Genomic DNA, 19,978 nt, shown 5'->3' with positions numbered 1-19,978 from the left:
TTGCAGGGCAATGAATACACAAACAAAAAGGATGATGTAAAATTTTAATTATGGAAAAAATAAACATACAACGGATTAGTTCTCATCTTACCTTTGTTGACTTGATGGCTCTGTTCAGGGTAAACATACGAATACTTGATGAGATGATTATCAATCAGTGCATTCAGTCAAAGAAAGGATTCATAGAAAAATATGTATGTACGGTTTGCATGATTAAATCTGTTTGATTTAAAACTTTTGTTGCCCTCAATAGAGTGAGCACAAGTATACATCAGGGGTCACCAACGCGGTGCCCGCAGGCACCAGGTCGCCCGTAAGGACCAGATGAGTCGCCCGCTGGCCTGTTCTAAAAATAGCTCAAATAGCAGCACTTACCAGTGAGCTGCCTCTATTTTTTAATTGTATTTATTTACTAGCAAGCTGGTCTCGCTTTGCCCAACATTTTTAATTCTAAGAGAGACAAAACTCAAATAGAATTGGAAAATCCAAGAAAATATTTTAAAGACTTGGTCTTCACTTGTTTAAATAAATTCATAATTTTTTTTACTTTGCTTGTTATAACTTTCAGAAAGACAATTTTAGAGAAAAAATACAACCTTAAAATTGATTCTAGGATTTTTAAACACATATACCTTTTTACCTTTTAAATTCCTTCCGCTTCTTTCCTGACAATTTAAATCAATGTTCAAGTAAATTTATTTTTTTTATTGTAAAGAATAATAAATAAATTGTAATTTAATTCTTCATTTTAGCTTCTGTTTTTTCGCCGAAGAATATTTGTGAAATATTTCTTCAAACTTATGATTAAAATTAAAAAATATATATTCTGGCAAATCTAGAAAATCTGTAGAATCAAATTTAAATCTCATTTCAAAGTCTTTTGAATTTCTTTTAAAAATTTTGTTCTGGAAAATCTAGAAGAAATAATGATTTGTCTTTGTTAGAAATATAGCTTGGTCCAATTTGTTATATATTCTAACAAAGTGCATATTGGATTTTAACCTATTTAAAACATGTCATCAAAATTCTAAAATTAATCTTAATCAGGAAAAATTACTAATGATGTTCCATAAATTATTTTTTTTAATTTTTTCAAAAAGATTCGAATTAGCTAGTTTTTCTCTTCTTTTTTTCGGTTGAATTTTGAATTTTAAAGAGTCGAAATTGAAGATAAACTATGTTTCAAAATTTAATTGTCATTTTTTTTCGTGTTTTCTCCTCTTTTAAACCGTTCAATTAAGTGTAAATATCATTAATTATTAATAATAACATAGAGTTAAAGGTAAATTGAGCAATTTGGCTATTTCTGGCAATTTATTTAAGTGTGTATCAAACTGGTAGCCCTTCGCATTAATCAGTACCCAAGAAGTAGCTCTTGGTTTCAAAAAGGTTGGTGACCCCTGGTATACATCCTGTGTCACAATTTCTTTGTGTTTTTTATCCTATTGTTTACCCACTAGGTAAAAGAGCAGGTACGGCAATGCATTGCTCTTAGAGTCTAAGTCACCAAACCAGTCTCAGTGAATCCACCCAAACATACACAAACTGCACTATAAAAGTTACATAAATCAGGTTTTACTTTATATATTTTACTTATGATCATCAACGATTATAATTTTTATACTGTACACTCAAACTGTCTGTATTTGCTAATTGTATTCTTATACATGTATAATGCTAAATGTAAACACCCTGCTTAAAACATACTTTTTAAAAAGGGTTGAAACAGATTATTTCCATGAGGTTTTATGGGAAACTGTATCGAATTTGAACCAATTGCTCAAATCCCAGAGGTTGCACTGTTTATTGAGCAGGAAAAGCAACCGATCACAAAGAAGCTGATCTTCTCTTACCAAAGCAGCCCCACAGGAAGTAGAGGAGCAGGAAAATGTAGAGTGATTTCATGATGCCACTGCTCTCATGAGGATGGCGGGGCGCAAATCTCTGGGGAGAATATCAGAGACGTCAGATGAATCACTCAACATCAAACTTGAATACTGATCAAAAAAGTGTATTTACTGTAAATCCATTCTGATCTGCTTATGCTGTCTGTGTTTCATTGAAGTTAGATTGTGTTTAGACTTATAAGATAGTTGGTAATGTGAGCGGCGGCTGATACTAATCAGGGAGCGGCCAGTCAGATGCTTCTCTAGAACCATCTGTGACCTTCATCATGTTGTGACACAAAGAGTTTCAGATAATGTTTTGCATCACTGAGAAGAATGCTGAAATTCGACACTGTCCATTTCTTTACAATCAACACAAAGAGCGTGATGCTACTTTTAAACAACAAAATACAGGTCATCAGTGGAAAAACAACTTGTTAGCAAGGGAACATGATGTGTTTTCTGTCTTTTCTGTGTAATGTTAAGCTTTATTTCTCTGTTAAATAGAGCTTAACATTACATTTTGCCGTGTTACCAGCTTCTCAATCTCATCGCCTCTCTACTTACCCTAAATAACATTTTCATGTAGTAGGCTACTTGAATATTTGTATATTTGTTACCCGCCTGGTTCAGTCTCTGTATTGTGTTCCATCCGGGACTCAAATCTGGATCGTCTGGCATGAGAGACGAGAGTGCTATCTACCGAGCTAAAAGCCTGAACTATCAACCCAATAGCCAGCACTGCTTTTCAGGTTGTCAGGTAGTGAGGTTTACCAACGTACACACGGCCCAGCCACACTGGCTTGTGTGTGTATATATGTATATATAGAGAGAGAGTATATATATATATATATATAGAGAGAGTATATATATATATATATATATATATATATATATATATATATATATATATATACACTACCGTTCAAAAGTTTGGGGTCACCCAAACAATTTTGTGGAATAGCCTTCATTTCTAAGAACAAGAATAGACTGTCGAGTTTCAGATGAAAGTTCTCTTTTTCCGGCCATTTTGAGCGTTTAATTGACCCCACAAATGTGATGCTCCAGAAACTCAATCTGCTCAAAGGAAGGTCAGTTTTGTAGCTTCTGTAACGAGCTAAACTGTTTTCAGATGTGTGAACATGATTGCACGAGGGTTTTCTAATTATCAATTAGCCAATGAGCAAACACATTGTACCATTAGAACACTGGAGTGATAGTTGCTGGAAATGGGCCTCTATACACCCATGTAGATATTGCACCAAAAACCAGACATTTGCAGCTAGAATAGTCATTTACCACATTAGCAATGTATAGAGTATATTTCTTTAAAGTTAAGACTAGTTTAAAGTTATCTTCATTGAAAAGTACAGTGCTTTTCCTTCAAAAATAAGGACATTTCAATGTGACCCCAAACTTTTGAACGGTAGTGTATACATATATATATATATATATATATATATATATATATATATATATATATATATATATATATATATATATATATATATATATATATATATATATATATATAAGTACATATATATGATTGTATATATGTATATATATATATATATATACATATATATGTACATATACACATATACATACATATATACATATACATATATATATATATATATATATATATGGTTCTGAGTGTGAATGTTGTCTGTCTATTTGTGTTGGCCCTGTGATGAGGTGGCGACTTGTCCAGGGTGTACCCCGCCTTCCGCCCGAATGCAGCTGAGATAGGCTCCAGCACCCCCCGCGACCCCGAAAGAGACAAGCGATAATAAATGGATGGACGGATGGGTTCTGCCCTATTGCAATGCAAAAGAGCAACCCTTCTGTCAATGCCATCGACATTTGTTAAAATGGAATTTTCCCTCGTTAGCATTGAGGTATTTGATGGCAAAACGATCACTGTGGAATGACCACTTCCCTGCCCAAAATCAGTCGTTTTACCTATTTTTTGACTCACCCCACCCACACACACAAACTGGGCATAATTAGAACCCTACCACTAGGGTTTAATGTTATTTACTATGCTAGAAGTCAAGGCAACTCTTGTTCATTTATTGTGGGAATGTCAGAGAATAAAACAGTTATGGTTGAAAACAACAAAAGAAGCAATCACAGTTCTTAATATAAATATCCCAATGACACTGCAAACTTGTATTCTTGGGGATCTCCATCAATTTAGTAACATGTCATCAAAGAGTAAAAATGCATTTCTTTCAATATGCATAATAACAAAAAGGGTATTATTAAAATGGATAGATGTTGATAGTCCAACTCATACTGACTGGTACAAACAAGCTATAGAGATGATATCAGTAGAAAAAACTGCATTTAGTTTAGATAATAATGAGTCATATATTGGAATATGGGATCCATTATTTAAATGAGTTTTAACTATTAAATGAACCAAAATATGACTTATTATATTATTGTGGAAAATATTGGACACGATGTGTTGTCAAGCTTATGAGATGCGATGCAAGTGTAAGCCACTGTGACACTATTTTTTTTATTAATGTCTGTAATGATAATATCAATGAGGGATTTTTAATCACTGCTATGTTGAAATTGTTACTAATATTGATACTGTTGTTGATAATATTCATTTTTGTCTCACTACTTTTAGATTGTTCCGTGTCATGTTTGTGTCTCCTCAATTGCTCTCAATTGCTCTGCTAATTGCTATTCTGAATGTCGCTGGGTTGGGTTTGGTTTTGAAATTGGATTGCATTATTATGGTATTGTTTTCATTAAAAAAAATCAAAAAAAAAAAACAAAAAAAAACAAACAAAAAAAAATCGTTTTTGAATCGAGAATCGTGTTGAATTGAAAAAAAAATCGATTTTTAATCGAATCGTGACCCCAACAATCGATTTTTAATCGAATCGTGGGACACCCAAAGATTCACAGCCCTACTGTCCATGCAGTGTAATGATGAATGCGCTGATTTATACATTGGGGAAACAAACCAACCACTAGGTCAGGGGTCGGCAACCCAAAATGTTGAAAGAGCCATATTGGACCAAAAATACAAAAACAAATCTGGCTGGAGCCGCAAAAAATTAAAAGTCATATTACATACAGATAGTGTGTCATGAGATATAAATTGAATTAAGAGGACTTAAAGGAAACTAAATGACCTCAACTATACCTACAAATGAGGCATAATGATGCAATATGTACATATCGCTAGCCTAAATAGCATGTTAGCATCGATTAGCTTGCATTAATGCAGTGACCAAATATGCCTGATTAGCACGCCACACAAGTCAATAACATCAACAAAACTCACCTTTGTGCATTCACGCACAACATTAAAAGTTTGGTGGACAAAATGAGACAGAAAAAGAAGTGGCATAAAACACGTCCTAGAAAGTCGGAGAAAGTTATACATGTAAACAAACTACGTGAGTTCAATGACCGCCAAAATTAGTAGGACAAAACGGCGCTCGCCAAATACTCGAATCAGTGAAGCATGTTTAATATAAACAGTGTACTTTATAACAATTGGGGAGGTTTGTGTCATGTTTGTCCTCCTACAGCAATCATACTAAAACAAAAAATATATTTTTTTCCCCCTCATCTTTTTCCATTTTTCCTACATTTTGGAAAAAGCTCCAGAGAGCCACTAGGGCGGCGCTAAAGAGCCGCGTTTTGCCGACCCCCGCACTAGGTCAATGTATGGCACAGCATAAACAGGCAACGTTTCCAGGCCAAAATTCAGCTGTCTACCTGTACCTCAAGGAGAAACAGCACTCCTTGGAGAACCAAAATGTGCAGATTCTGGACAGGGAGGACAGATGGTATTGATTGATTGATTGATTGATTGATTGAGACTTTTATTAGTAGGTTGCACAGTGAAGTACATATTCCGGTACGGAAGGGGAATGAGGGAAAACATCAATGTCAAGTTTGAAAAACCATCTCTGAACAAAGAAGGTGGTCTGCGACACCACCTATCAACTCTGTCTTTTCAATCATTCCAAAAAGACTCAACTGGTTAGCCTCCAACAAATAACAGGAATTAGAAACGTTTCGGTCACAGATGCTCCTTTTGTGCCATTTTTACAACTGAATGGAATGCAAACATGGGTGATTCCAGTCAAGGCCGTAACCGGGATTTGACAAATACCGTGGTCAAAAATTGGTGGTCCAAGAGGAGCTTTGAAAGGCTAAAACCGTGGGTATCCCACAACCATATAAACTATATATCACCTTGAACAACACGATACTATGCTGAAATTTGACGTATTTAACAATTTTAACATCATTAAAATATAAGTTTAAAAACTTTACGACATTTCATCTCCGACATGGATTTCAACCGAAGACCTTGTGTTTAGAATTTCAAGTACTAGTGACTCACGCCACGAGAGGGACTGGAAGTTTGACGGGAAATCTGTCTTTACAATCTAATAAGTAACAGCATGACATGGCCAGGAATACATTTGGGGTACAATTTCATATGAAGCGCCTTTTCATTCCATAATTTCCATTTGACATGCGCTTCTTCACACAAAACGGGGCTCTGCGTTTAGGGCGAGGCGGCACCAGACTAACATGACATCAAAATACCGACAGTTCCGTATCAATTTCATTCAGGTGACCGTGAAACCAGCATTACCGACGTCAGTATAATTTCATGTTAACGTTATGTTGACAGCACATTTCCGATCGTATAACGTTTTTAAGTAATAGTGGACTTAATTGGGTGACGTCAGGAGTTGTAGCGAGCTCTGCATACCTAAAGATCGTATATTGAGAGAGGATGATCCACCGCATGGTGATGTACAGCGCACACATCAGTCATATCATTTTATTTTTGTCACTGAAATGTTACGGCCATGATTCCAGCCCAAAGACTGATTTTGGGCTGCTAGTGGTCGTTCCACAGCGATAGTTTTGCCACACAATACCTTGATGCCAATAAGGAGGAAACTACATTTTAACAAATGTTGTTGGCGTTGACAGAAGGGTTGCTCTTTTGCATTGCCACATCTTTTCTTTTTATTATACAAAACCCAAAACCAGTGAATTTGGCACGTTGTGTAACTCGTAAACAAAAACAGAATAAAATTATTTGCTAATCCTTTTCGACCTATATTCAATTGAATAGACTGCAAAGACAAGACACTTAACGTTCGAACTGGAAAACTTTTTGCAAATATTAGCTCATTTGGAATATGATGCCTGCAACACGTTTCAAAAAAGCTGGCACAAGTAGCAAAAAAGACTGGGAAAGTTGAGGAATGTTCATGAAACACTTATTTGGAACATCCCACAGTGAACAGGCTAATTGGGAACAGGTGGGTGCCATGATTGGGTATAAAAGCAGCTTCCATGAAATGCTCAGTCATTCACAAACAATGATGGGGCGAGGGTCACCACTTTGTCAACAAATGCGTTAGCAAACTGTCGAACATTTTAAGAACATTTCTCAACGAGCTATTGCAAGGAATGTAGGGATTTTACCATCTACGGTCCGTAATATCATCAAAAGGTTCAGAGAATCTGGAGAAATCACTGCACGTAAGACAGACAGACAGCAGCTTTATTTTGTCCATTCTTAACCTGTACAAGACACATAAGAACTGAAATTACATTTTCGGCACAATCCCGCTAAGAGCAGACATACGTTACAGGGGGACAAGACGGGACCGCCAACGGATCAGCCACTTACAGCGCTCCTTAAAAAGGTGGGAAAAAGGTGGGAATTGGGGAAGAGTAAAAAAAATATCAGTCTGAGGCTGGACCCTCAGGAGTGGTCCAGACTGAGTCCGAGGAAAAAACCTCACATAGCATGGCACACATAAACATGGTACATGTAATCACAACAACTCGCAACAGAGGAGGGGGGAGTTGGGACCCTGGAGGCCGGCTGCCGCTATTAAAGCGCTACTCAGCCCCCACAACCCCGGAGGAATTAAGCAGTGGTGAAGGCGTTGATTTGGGGAGGGGCGTGTGCGTGCATGTATGCCCAATTAACTTGGGTGAGATGTTGGAATGTCTTTGTGGACTGAGGCCGATCTCAAAAGTTCGACCCAGGTGCTTTTTGAAAGTGATGATATTACGGACCTTCGATCCCTCAGGCGGTACTGCATCAAAAAGCGACATCAGTGTGTGAAGGATATCACCACATGGAACACTCAGGAACACTTCAGAAAACCACTGTCAGTAATTACATTTCGTCGCTACATCTGTAAGTGCAAGTTAAAACTCTACTATGCGAAGCAAAAGCCATTTATCAACAACACCCAGAAACGCCGCCGGCTTCGCTGGGCCCGAGCTCATCTAAGCAGGACTGATGCAAAGTGGAAAATTGTTCTGTGGTCTGACGAGTCCACATTGCAAATTGTTTTTGGAAACTGTGGACGTCGTGTCCTCCGGAACAAAGAGGAAAAGAACCATCTGGATTGTTCTAGGCGCAAAGTTCAAAGTTCAAAAGTTTTTATTTACGAATTACACAACGTGCCAACTTCACTGGTTTTGGGTTTTGTATTACGTTACGTTTACATTAGGGTTTTGACACCAGCTTCTTGACTCGATCCGACCAGTCTAAGTCTATGAGCATTAACAGATGAAGGCTACATTGATGAAAGGCGAAACGTCTTCTAAGGCAAACTCCACTTGTGATTGACTGCCCTGAAAATACAATGACCTGAATGAATGAGAACATCCATAGACATATAATAATACAAAGGAAAAACATGTAAATGTCCCCATGCACAGCAGTTTTGCGCTAATTCTAAATGTTCCCCTATTGCAACATTCATCTATTTGTGGACCAGTCAACAGCAACCTCAAGTGTTTGTTCAAGCTTATTCTAGTAGGATTAGATAAACACAGTCTGTGATGTTTACTAAAGCCGGACCTTTGTTGAAGTGCTTTGAAAACGCTCATGTTCTTTTTTAATCCCTTTTTTGCATTCCTTATGTACAAACCCCGTTTCCATATGAGTTGGGAAATTGTGTTAGGTGTAAATATAAACGGAATACAATGATTTGCAAATCCTTTTCAACCCATATTCAATTGAATGCACTACAAAGACAAGATATTTCATGTTCAAACTCATAAACTTTATTTTTTTTTTGCAAATAATAATTAACTTAGAATTTCATGGCTGCAACACGTGCCAAAGTAGTTGGGAAAGGGCATGTTCACCACTGTGTTACATGGCCTTTCCTTTTAACAACACTCAGTAAACGTTTGGGAACTGAGGAGACACATTTTTTAAGCTTCTCAGGTGGAATTCTTTCCCATTCTTGCTTGATGTACAGCTTAAGTTGTTCAACAGTCCGGGGGTCACCGTTGTGGTATTTTGGGCTTCATAATGCGCCACACATTTTCAATGGGAGACAGGTCTGGACTACAGGCAGGCCAGTCTAGTACCCGCACTCTTTTACTATGAAGCCATGTTGATGTAACACGTGGCTTGGCATTGTCTTGCTGAAATAAGCAGGGGCGTCCATGGTAACGTTGCTTGGATGGCAACATATGTTGCTCCAAAACCTGTATGTACCTTTCAGCATTAATGGCGCCTTCACAGATGTGTAAGTTACCCATGTCTTGGGCACTAATACACCCCCATACCATCACACATGCTGGCTTTTCAACTTTTGCGCCTATAACAATCCGGATGGTTCTTTTCCTCTTTGGTCCGGAGGACACGACATCCACAGTTTCCAAAAACAATTTGAAATGTGGACTCGTCAGACCACAGAACACTTTTCCACTTTGTATCGGTCCATCTTAGATGAGCTCAGGCCCAGCGAAGCCGACGGCGTTTCTGGGTGTTGTTGATAAACGGTTTTCGCCTTGCATAGGAGAGCTTTAACTGGCACTTACAGATGTAGCGACCAACTGTAGTTACTGACAGTGGGTTTCTGAAGTGTTCCTGAGCCCATGTGGTGATATCCTTTACACACTGATGTCGCTTGTTGATGCAGTACAGCCTGAGGGATGGAAGGTCACGGGCTTAGCTGCTTACGTGCAGTGATTTCTCCAGATTCCCTTAACCCTTTGATGATATTACGGAGCGTTGATGGTGAAATCCCTAAATTCCTTGCAATAGCTGGTTGAGAAAGGTTTTTCTTAAACTGTTCAACAATTTGCTCACGCATTTGTTGACAAAGTGGTGACCCTCGCCCCATCCTTGTTTGTGAATGACTGAGCATTTCATGGAATCTACTTTTATACCCAATCATGGCACCCACCTGTTCCCAATTTGCCTGTTCACCTGTGGGATGTTCCAAATAAGTGTTTGATGAGCATTCCTCAACTTTATCAGTATTTATTGCCACCTTTCCCAACTTCTTTGTCACGTCTTGCTGGCATCAAATTCTAAAGTTAATGATTATTTGCCAAAAAAAAAATGTTTATCAGTTTGAACATCAAATATGTTGTCTTTGTAGCATATCCAACTGAATATGGGTTGAAAATGATTTGCAAATCATTGTATTCCGTTTATATTTACATCTAACACAATTTCCCAACTCATATGGAAACGGGGTTTGTATTACTGTACTACAATATCACTTTTAAAACTGGGTTGTTCAAACCCTTTTCAGTTCAAGACTGGAATTACAAATGTGGTTCTTCCCTAAAACCCAAATGTATGTTAATGTACATATAATTGGGGCTGCAAAAATAATCAATTCAATCGTTTAATTTGATTAGAAAAAAACTTCTTATGCTTCTATTAATAATTTGATAAGTGTAACTAATACAAATTGATCAAATCCGGACCGCATGGAGTGCTCGGATAGAGCTTACATGAGAGCGGTGGTGTGCGGGTGCTGTGATCTGTGTGGCAGCGAACACTGGAGTTTATATTTCATTTTTAAAATTAATGCTGACATGTTAAAATTGCAATTTCAATGTTCATTATATGCATTTATTAAAAATGAAAAAAGAATGAAGGCTATGGCAAGCAGAAAAATCGTCAACAATTTCCCCTGAAATACGCATTGAGGTTATAAAGTGTGCTTTATCCGATTATTCGAACAAACTAATAGATAGATTACTCGATTACTAAAATTATCGATAGCTGCAGACCTACACATGTTAAAATGTATTCACTCTTTTTTAAAATGACTTTCATCATAAACATTGATATTTAACAACTTTAAAAAGTATAGGTCTCAATACGGTAAAAATGATATTAATAATAATATTACATTAATTGCACACTTTAATGCATTGGTTCAATAAATAGTCAATTGGTTGTAAGAAATTAACTGCTACAGTGTATGTACACAATATATTATATATAATATATATATATATATATATATATATATATATATATATATATATATATATATATATATATATATATATATATATATATATATATATATATATATATATATTGATATATATATTGATTTCATCATTTATCATTTATATGTATCCAATATTTAAAAGCATATTTCATTATAATTATTATTGATTCGTATTTTGTTAGAACACTTTGATAAATTCCTGACAAATAAAAACGAGGTCCCTCAGTCTGAAAAAGGCGAATTCGATCAAATAATAAACAGTAAATTGCAAAATATTGCCAATGGAATCCAAGCATTATTATTTAAACCAACAACCTGGAAATTATTTATTTACTTTTCTGCAATTTAGAGAATTACGGCGACTTTTTAATGCATTGCAATCACACATAAATATACTTACGTCATACATACAGACATATTATACTGTATACACTTTCATTCAGTACAAAAACAAGCATTGATTTAAATAAAAAATAAATGCCTGAATGCAATATATTATGAATCTAAATAACGTTGGTCAATTATAATTGTTTGATAATGTTAATAAAGGAACTATTTAATAATAATATGAAATACCACAAATGGTAAATAAAAAAAAGGCACAGTATAAATAATGCAAATATTTTACAATTGTATTTTTACATGTCGGCGGTATACAATAATTCCAAAGACAGTAAAAGTGATTGATCACCTTAAACTCCTTCTTCTCACTGCTAATTAACGTTGTTTCCGCACAAAAGCTGTTGATTGCAGGAGAAAATGTCCTAATGAGGTACATCACATGTTCAGATCCCCACTGTACAATTTCCCAACAGACATGATGTTGCCAGGGATACGCAACAGGCTCACACAGCAAAAGTATGTTTGGTTTAACTCATCTCTAAAGATGATATTTTTCAATTATCACAATTTTTCACAATAATTACTGACTGTGAGGAGCCATACAAATATGTTGGAAAGTAATGGAATTGGTCTTACCAAATCACGTCGTTGCCAAGTTCAGCGTCTTTGGGTGTGTGTGTGAGTGTGTGTGTGTATAAGTGTTGACACCTGAGACACAGGTGTATTAGTGAGGTCTTATGACACATACAGTAAGTCACCAGTACAATGCAGGGCTTGTCATGGGCGGTGCTCCGGAGCTCAGGAGTGCTCCAGGAGTGTTGAGATTTGTGGTTTGTGCGGCTTTGAAGAGTATTCCGTTCTGTATGGTAATTTTGAAATATTCAAATTGTTTTACAGAAGTGGTTCTACTGGCTCACTGTTTGTTCTTCTAACTGTACAACTTTGTTTGCAATAAGGCTGAAACATTATTCAGTGACATAAAAAAGCAGATAATAAGACATGCAGACATAAATTTAAAAAAAAAAAAAGGTAAAAAGGTAAATAATTAAGGGGGAAGCAAAGTCCCTATCTACTAGATGTCATAACCTTATTATACTACACAGTAAAGACATATTGTTTTTGGTGTGGATTGCTGAACTAATTATTTACTGGAAGGAAAAATACAACTTCCGCCATATAGGACCTAAGCAAAAAATGTAAAAAAAAAAAATGTGTGGGTGGTGTATGTGCACCTGCCTGCTGCTACAGATCTGGTTGAACTGGTTTGCTAGTCTTTTCAGGAAATACACTATTGAATAAATATTAACGGGAATAGTTATTGCAGCTGACCATTTAGCTTGGTTGTCAGTGTGGTTGCACTGTAGTGCAGCTTAGTCCTAACTTTTTCCACTGAGATGCTGGGGGCCATTTTTATTATTCGGCCACATTTTTTGGAAAACCTCTGCTATTAGTGGGTTTCTGATAATTAACAAGAACAGATATCTGGTTGGAAATGGCAAATTTTATTCATCTCAGATTGGGCGGAAATTCCACTCAAGATTAAGACTGTGAATATTTGAGTAATAATATATAATTACTTTTTTTTTTATTCTGTCAAAATTACTTTACTTGACAACTAAAATGTTTTTTATGCAATGTTTTTTTAAATGATTTTTTTGTGTTTGATTATGTGAAGCATATTTGTTTATGAAATGTGCCAAATGAATAAAATGGCCTTGTCCTACAACCAGTGGCGGGCCGTGCGTTTCCCACCTAGGCCTTCAGGGATGTCGGACTTCAATGATTACCTCTCAAAATACCATAATTGATGTCACCACATGACCATTGCTGGAGAAATACTATACAGGAACACATTCACACCCTGCTGGGCATTGAATCGCATCAACTGTATACAAAAGAGGTTATTTAATGGCGCATTTAAAAATCAATTAAAACGCATCAGCAATTAAAACACATACCGTAAATTTCCTTGCTTGGCTTATGCAACTTGCGGTCAATAAAGTTTGATTCAAAGTACACACTTCACAAATATATATTAACTACTCTGACCACATGATAACGACAAATACACATGTAACAATGTTAATTAAATGACAAGCATGACACACTTTAACAACAAGAGTTTATAACTTTTAGTTTTAACAGAACAGCTACTGTCAACAACTTGCAATCTGATTGGCTACCGCAACTGTCTCTCAACTGTATGTGTTCTCAAATTCATCCTCTAACAGTCCCGATGACGTATCCAATCACAGCACGCGTAAACGTCACGTTCAACGTGAGGCCATCTAGAAGGCCTTACTGACAACAACTTGTGATCTGATTGGCTATCGCAACGGTCTATCGGGAGGCAGCGTGCAGGTCAAAAGGTATCTAATGTTTAAACCAAAAATAAACAAAAGCAGAGTGCCGCTAAGAAAAGGCATTGAAGCTTAGAGATGGCTATGCAAAACGAAACTAAAACTGAACTTGTGGCAAAGTAAACAAAAACAGAATGCTGGACGACAGCAAAAACTTACAGCGTGTGGAGCAGCAGACGGCGTCCACAAAGTACATCCGTACATGACATGACAATCAACAACAAAATAGGAGTGCAAGACAAGAATTAAAACACTACACACAGGAAAACAACCAAAAAACTCAAAATTAGTCACGGCGTACACCTACTTTGAGACGAGCTATAGTGATGCATGGTTGGTTATGGTTTGAATGTATATCCAACAATTGCGAGAACGACTTTTTACTGTCAATATCGGCTGCAGAGTTAAATTTTTTATGTTTTCTGCTAGTGGTGTGCCTCGGGATTTTTTCCATGAAAAAAATGTGCCTTGGCTCAAAAAAGGTTGAAAAACACTGGCTTACAGTGCACGGAAGCCCGCATTGTTGATCTTGAAGGCATCTGGCAGATTTGGTACAGCATGGCAACGTAAGCTAGCTGAATTGTGATTGGATACAAACTAAAACTAAAAACAACAGCACTGGAAGGACCATAATATGACATGAAGAGAATATGAATAATTTTTGATATTTGGGAAAGTAAATAAAACAATTATTGTATCTTTAATTTTGATCATGATTTCTAGTTATGTTAGGCCAGCAGAGAAGGCCTTGCTGGCCCTGACGGCACACCACTGCCTACAACTATGTTTACTATCTCATCAAGTCTTTTATTGGGCGCCAAACAATCATCCATGCCACACCCACTTCAAGTCCACTACTTTTATATACATGTTTATCTTATTTTCGACTGGCCGCTAAACAAAGCTATACATTGAACAACATCATGATCACACTTACATTACACACCAAAGACTATAAAAATGGGACCCATTACCTCCCTGCTTGGCACTCAGCATCAAGGGTTGGAATTGGGGGTTGAATCACCAAAAATGATTCCCGGGCGCGGCCACCGCTGCTGCTCACTGCTCCCTTCACCATCCCAGGGGGTGATCAAGGGTGATGGGTTGTTCAAATGCATTTGAACAACTGTATTGTTGATAATAGAGGTAAATTATTGGTTTTGTTCATTATCAATAGCGCTATTTCTATTGGTATTTGTATTGCTCCATTTGTAGTGTATCAATGCTCATTGTCATTTCTGTATTATTTTTTTCGCTAACTGCTTATTTGCTTTCACTTTTACCATCATATTTGTACATGTCGTATTTGCTGATGTTGCTCTATTGTTGTTGTTGTTATTGTTGTGTTTACTGTTGTTGTTTTTGTCTAATCCCCCTCTTGTCCCCACAATTTCCTTTTTTTCTCTTTCTATCCCCTCCTGCTCTGGCCCGGCTGCACCAAATGATAATATAAATACATTTAATAAAGTCAAATACAAATAAGGCAACAAGAGAAGTATCCCACACTCAACGTTCCCTCTAAGTTGCGCGCCTGTACAATTGCGCACTGCTCAAGCGTCCTCTGCGCACGGCAAATCTATGCCACGCACAAAATCAAATGAAAAAATAAGCGCATAACAATTTTCGACACACGGACACGACAGAGAAAACAGTTTTCGTCAAATATTGTAACGTCTGTCGAGACGCTTTGAGGACATGAATTCCAGTGATCACTTTACTGAGCAAAACTCTTTATTGTCGGCCATAAACACATCACCAAAACATTAGTACAAAAAATGATATCTAGCAAAAGTGGTCATTTTCTGCAGTACAAACCAGACCAAAAGCAACTTTGTTATATCAACAGCAGCCGCTCGCTCTTTCTCACTTGCGCCAACACATGCACATATGGCACTTAGCCAGTGATGCGTTTACAGCCACACAAAAAGTCGGACAACTCCAACACCACACATAAAGTGTCATTCCAGGTCGTTACACTATGATTTACCAATCAAATGTGTGCTTATTCTAGTGTCATTTATTAGGAATCTTAATTTATAAATATTAATCATGAAATGCTGTTAGTATATTAAATAAATACTAATAAAAATATATTTTTTACAAACAGGAAGTTGCAGGAATGTACACATGATCCCCTGCTTACATCTCATTGTGCAACATGTGAATGTTTTAATGGGAACTAAATGCAATGTCTGAAAGGGGTACAAATTATTTCCAAAGCAGGACCTCCACCCAGACAAACAATACAAGTACACAGTTCATGAAAAACAATATTTGTTGTTATTGTCATTGTAAGTGGGCCTAAACACTTATATTAGAAAATCATCTCATGGAAATGACTGCTGTCATTTTATTATAATAATAAGAGAATGTTGTCTGTCTATCGGTGTTGGCCCTGCGATGAGGTGGGGACTTGTCCAGGGTGTACCCCGCCTTCCGCCAGAATGCAGCTGAGATAGGCTCCAGCGACCCCGAAAGGGACAAGCGGTAGAAAAAATGGATGGATGGCATGGATGGAGATGTAACTTGTTATTTAGTCAGGTTTGGGACAGGTGTGCTGCTGGTGTAGCCACAGTGTGCACGTCTGATGTTGCTCACATGGGCTGCACTGAATGCTCAGGGAGTTTTTGCGTTTGCTCACACACATGAAAAATGAGAAGGAACATTGCTCACACTTCTCTTTTGTAAAGTAAATCTGAACAGCCGATATGGGCATCTATATCAACTATATGATTTGCCTGAGAAGCTGGACAGGACAAAAAATTAAAAAAAGGGTGATGGGTCAAATGCAGAAAATACTTTCACCACACCTATAGTGTGTGTGTGACAATCATTGGTACTTAAACTCTTAACTTAACATACATGTTTATCTTATTTTCGACCGGCCGCTAAACAAAGCTACATTGAACAACATCATGATCACACTTACATTACACAAACACAAATCAACATGTTTAAAAATGAGTAGGAAGAAGAACGTCATACACCAGTTTTTGTGCAAACTGGGTCTTTCTATTCAGCTTCCCCCCCAGGGTTATCTTCTTCTTCTATGGAGTTTATTGGCGGTTGGCAAACCAACAAAGGTGCATTACCGCCACCTACTGGACTGGAGTGTGGGACTGTAAATTGGGATTCAAAATAAATACAAATAATAATTAACAAAATAAATAATAAGAAAAATAAAGAAAATAAAAAAAATAAAATAAAGAAATAAAGAAACAAAACAACTAAATAGGGAACTTAAATCCTCTCCATTAGGCCTGTGTCTATCAGATATGCCATAAGATGCTTGAGCATAGCTTCTGCCTCTGCTCCTAGCAGGTTCCCAACACTTAATATTATCCTGGATTCCTCTGCCGCTGCTGTTAGCGTCCTCCTTTCCTCCTCATACCCTCTACATTCTAACAACACATGCTGGACACTTTCATCCTGCCCACATTGGTCACATCTGCCATCAGGGTGTTTTCCTATCCTGTGTAGTGAACTATTCAGTCCTGTGTGCCCTATCCTAAGTCGTGTGATCACTGCTTCTTCCCTCCGGCTCCTGCCCCTCCTCCTTCCCAACCCAACGTGTTTCTGTATGTTGTAAAGGTGTCTTCCCGTGTCTTGGATGTCCCAATATTCTTGCCACACTTTACCCACATGTTTCTTGATTATTGATTTACCTTCTTCCCTACATAACGGTATGTCCATATCTACAGTGTGTGATCTGAGTGATTGTTTGGCCAGAATATCCACTCCCTCATTCCCTTCTATCCCTACATGGGCAGGAACCCAGATGAAGCAAACAGCTAATCCCCTCTTATTCATTCTGTGCAGTTGATTATGTATTTTGAAAATGAGATCTTGCCTACATGACTTCATGGTTTTGATGCTTGTAAGTGCTGCCCAACTGTCTGATGCTATTAGTGTATTTTTATGGTTATTTCCTTCTATCCATTCCAACCCTAAAATGATAGCTGCAAGCTCAACTGTGAATACTGATAGATGGTCTGTGGTTCTTTTCTTGATGTGTATCTTGTATTGTGGAATGAAAACTGCAGCTCCTGTTCTTCCAGTATCAGGGTCTTTTGACCCATCAGTAAAAATCAGCGTTTTGTCTGAGAAATGTTTTTCCAAATAGCCTTCGGCTACCCCTCCCGCAGAAGCCTGCCTATTCCTTTTCTTTAATTGTTGCTGTATTTCAAAATGTATTGTCGGTTCTATGAACAACCAGGGAGGAGTACATGAGTATGGGACTGTCGGACTGAATAGAATATGACCTAAACCGGCTTGTACTGCCTTTACATTTCCTATCCACCCAAAACTCATAAAATGTGACTCATTATGCTCCCAACAGTCCTCTAGGATGGCTTTAGCAGGATGTGAAACACTATGCCCTTGGAGATTGACCCAGTACGCTAACAGCAGTTTCAGTCTCCTGATCCCTAATGGTTGTTCCCCCATTTCTACCTGTATGGCTGCTACTGGAGAGGATTTAAATGCCCCACTGCATATTCTCAGACCCTGTGTCTGCTGCACATCCAGCTTTTTCAGGTGGCTGTCTGCTGCTGCTAGATAGCCTATGCCCCCATAGTCTAGCGTTGCTCTCATGATGGCCTGATATATATTCAGCAGTGACGCTCTAGTTGCACCCCAGTGTCTTCCTGAAAGGCATCTTAAGAGATTGTTGACTCTTTTACATTTATCCCTCACTTTGTCAATATGCTGCCGCCAAGTCAGCTTTTCATCCATCCACATTCCAAGCAGTCTAACGACACTAACCTGCTCAATTTTTTGACCATATATTTTCAAGGAAACCTCTTTGTGACGTCTAGAGAAGCAAATCCCTTGCGTCTTTGCGATAGAAAACTTAAAACCCCATTCATCTGCCCACTGCTCCACCGTCCTAATTGCTGCCTGCAATTTCTTCTGAATATATGCAAGATTCCGCCCCCTTATCCATAATGCCCCGTCATCCGCATACAATGACTTCCCTATACCTCGCTCCACTTGCTCAAAAATATCATTGATCATGACATTAAACAGGATTGGACTGCAGACACTTCCCTGTGGTATTCCATTCTCAACTTGATATATTTTAGAATATTCTGTACCCACTTTCACTTCTATTGTTCTTCCAACCATAAAATCTAACACCCAGTTGTACAGTTTTCCATTTACACCTAATTTTTTGAGTTTGATAAGTAGTCCCTCCTTCCATAACATATCGTATGCTTTCTCAACATCAAACATTACCGCCACCACCATTTCTCTGTTGGTCTGGGCTTTCCTAATTTCTGACTCTAAACATAAGACACTATCCATTGTCCCTCTTCCCCTGCGAAATCCACTTTGATAGTTTGAGAGAAGGTTTCTACTCTCAAGAAAATGTGACAGTCTCTCTGTCACCAACCGTTCCATAGTTTTCCCTAAATGTGATGTTAAAGCAATGGGTCTATAGCTAGAGGGATTTGATGAGTCTTTACCTGGTTTTAATATTGGTACTATAACTGATTGCTTCCATGTCGACGGGAGTTTACCTGTGTCCCATATGTTATTAAATAGCCTTAACACTGCTTCAAGTGCACTATCCGTCATATGAGCTAACATACTGTAGCATACACCATCTTTCCCTGGTGAAGTTTGTCGTGCGTTTAAAACTGCTCTCCTCAGCTCAAATAGAGTAAACGGTAAGTCCAGGTCTTCTCCTGACAATATGCTTCTTCTTTCTGTACCTCCTATATTTTGTGCAAGGGTGTTGTCTCTACACTGCTTAGCTTTAACAGATAAATTTTCTGAGCTGTGAACCTTCACAAATGTCTTTGCTAGGAGTTCTGCCTTTTCTACAGTACTTATTGCTGTTGTATTATTGCTATGCATCACTGGTATCTCAAAGTTACTTTTTATGCCGCTCATTTTCCTAATCGTTCCCCACACTTCTGCCAGCTGTGTTTCTCTCCCAATTTTATTGCAGTATTGTCTCCAGTATGTCCGTTTTGCTGATCTTATTGTTTTCCGAACTACTGCCTGTGCTCTTTTGTATTGTATCAATGTGTCTAGCGTGTGGTGAACTTTCAACTGTCTGAATGCTCTATTTCTC

The 19,978-nt window shown here is 37.6% G+C and overlaps 1 protein-coding gene across 1 annotated transcript in view; it reads right to left on the bottom strand.

Moving 5' to 3' along the window:
• Positions 1-19,978, bottom strand: part of LOC133639917 (uncharacterized) — a 105,956-nt gene that overhangs the window by 83,185 nt on the left and 2,793 nt on the right. Inside the window, exons 2-3 of the mRNA XM_062033608.1 lie at positions 1,854-1,944; positions 92-110 (exon numbers count right to left, since the gene is read on the bottom strand). Coding sequence (XP_061889592.1) covers positions 92-110; positions 1,854-1,905 — 71 coding nt within the window. The 5' untranslated portion in view covers positions 1,906-1,944. The remainder of the gene's footprint in view (positions 1-91; positions 111-1,853; positions 1,945-19,978) is intronic.

This window comes from Entelurus aequoreus, linkage group LG22, assembly GCF_033978785.1.
Source record: "Entelurus aequoreus isolate RoL-2023_Sb linkage group LG22, RoL_Eaeq_v1.1, whole genome shotgun sequence".
NCBI classification, from domain to species: domain Eukaryota; kingdom Metazoa; phylum Chordata; class Actinopteri; order Syngnathiformes; family Syngnathidae; genus Entelurus; species Entelurus aequoreus.
The sequence above is the reverse complement of the archived record's forward strand: the minus strand, read 5'-3'. Positions and strand labels throughout refer to the sequence as shown.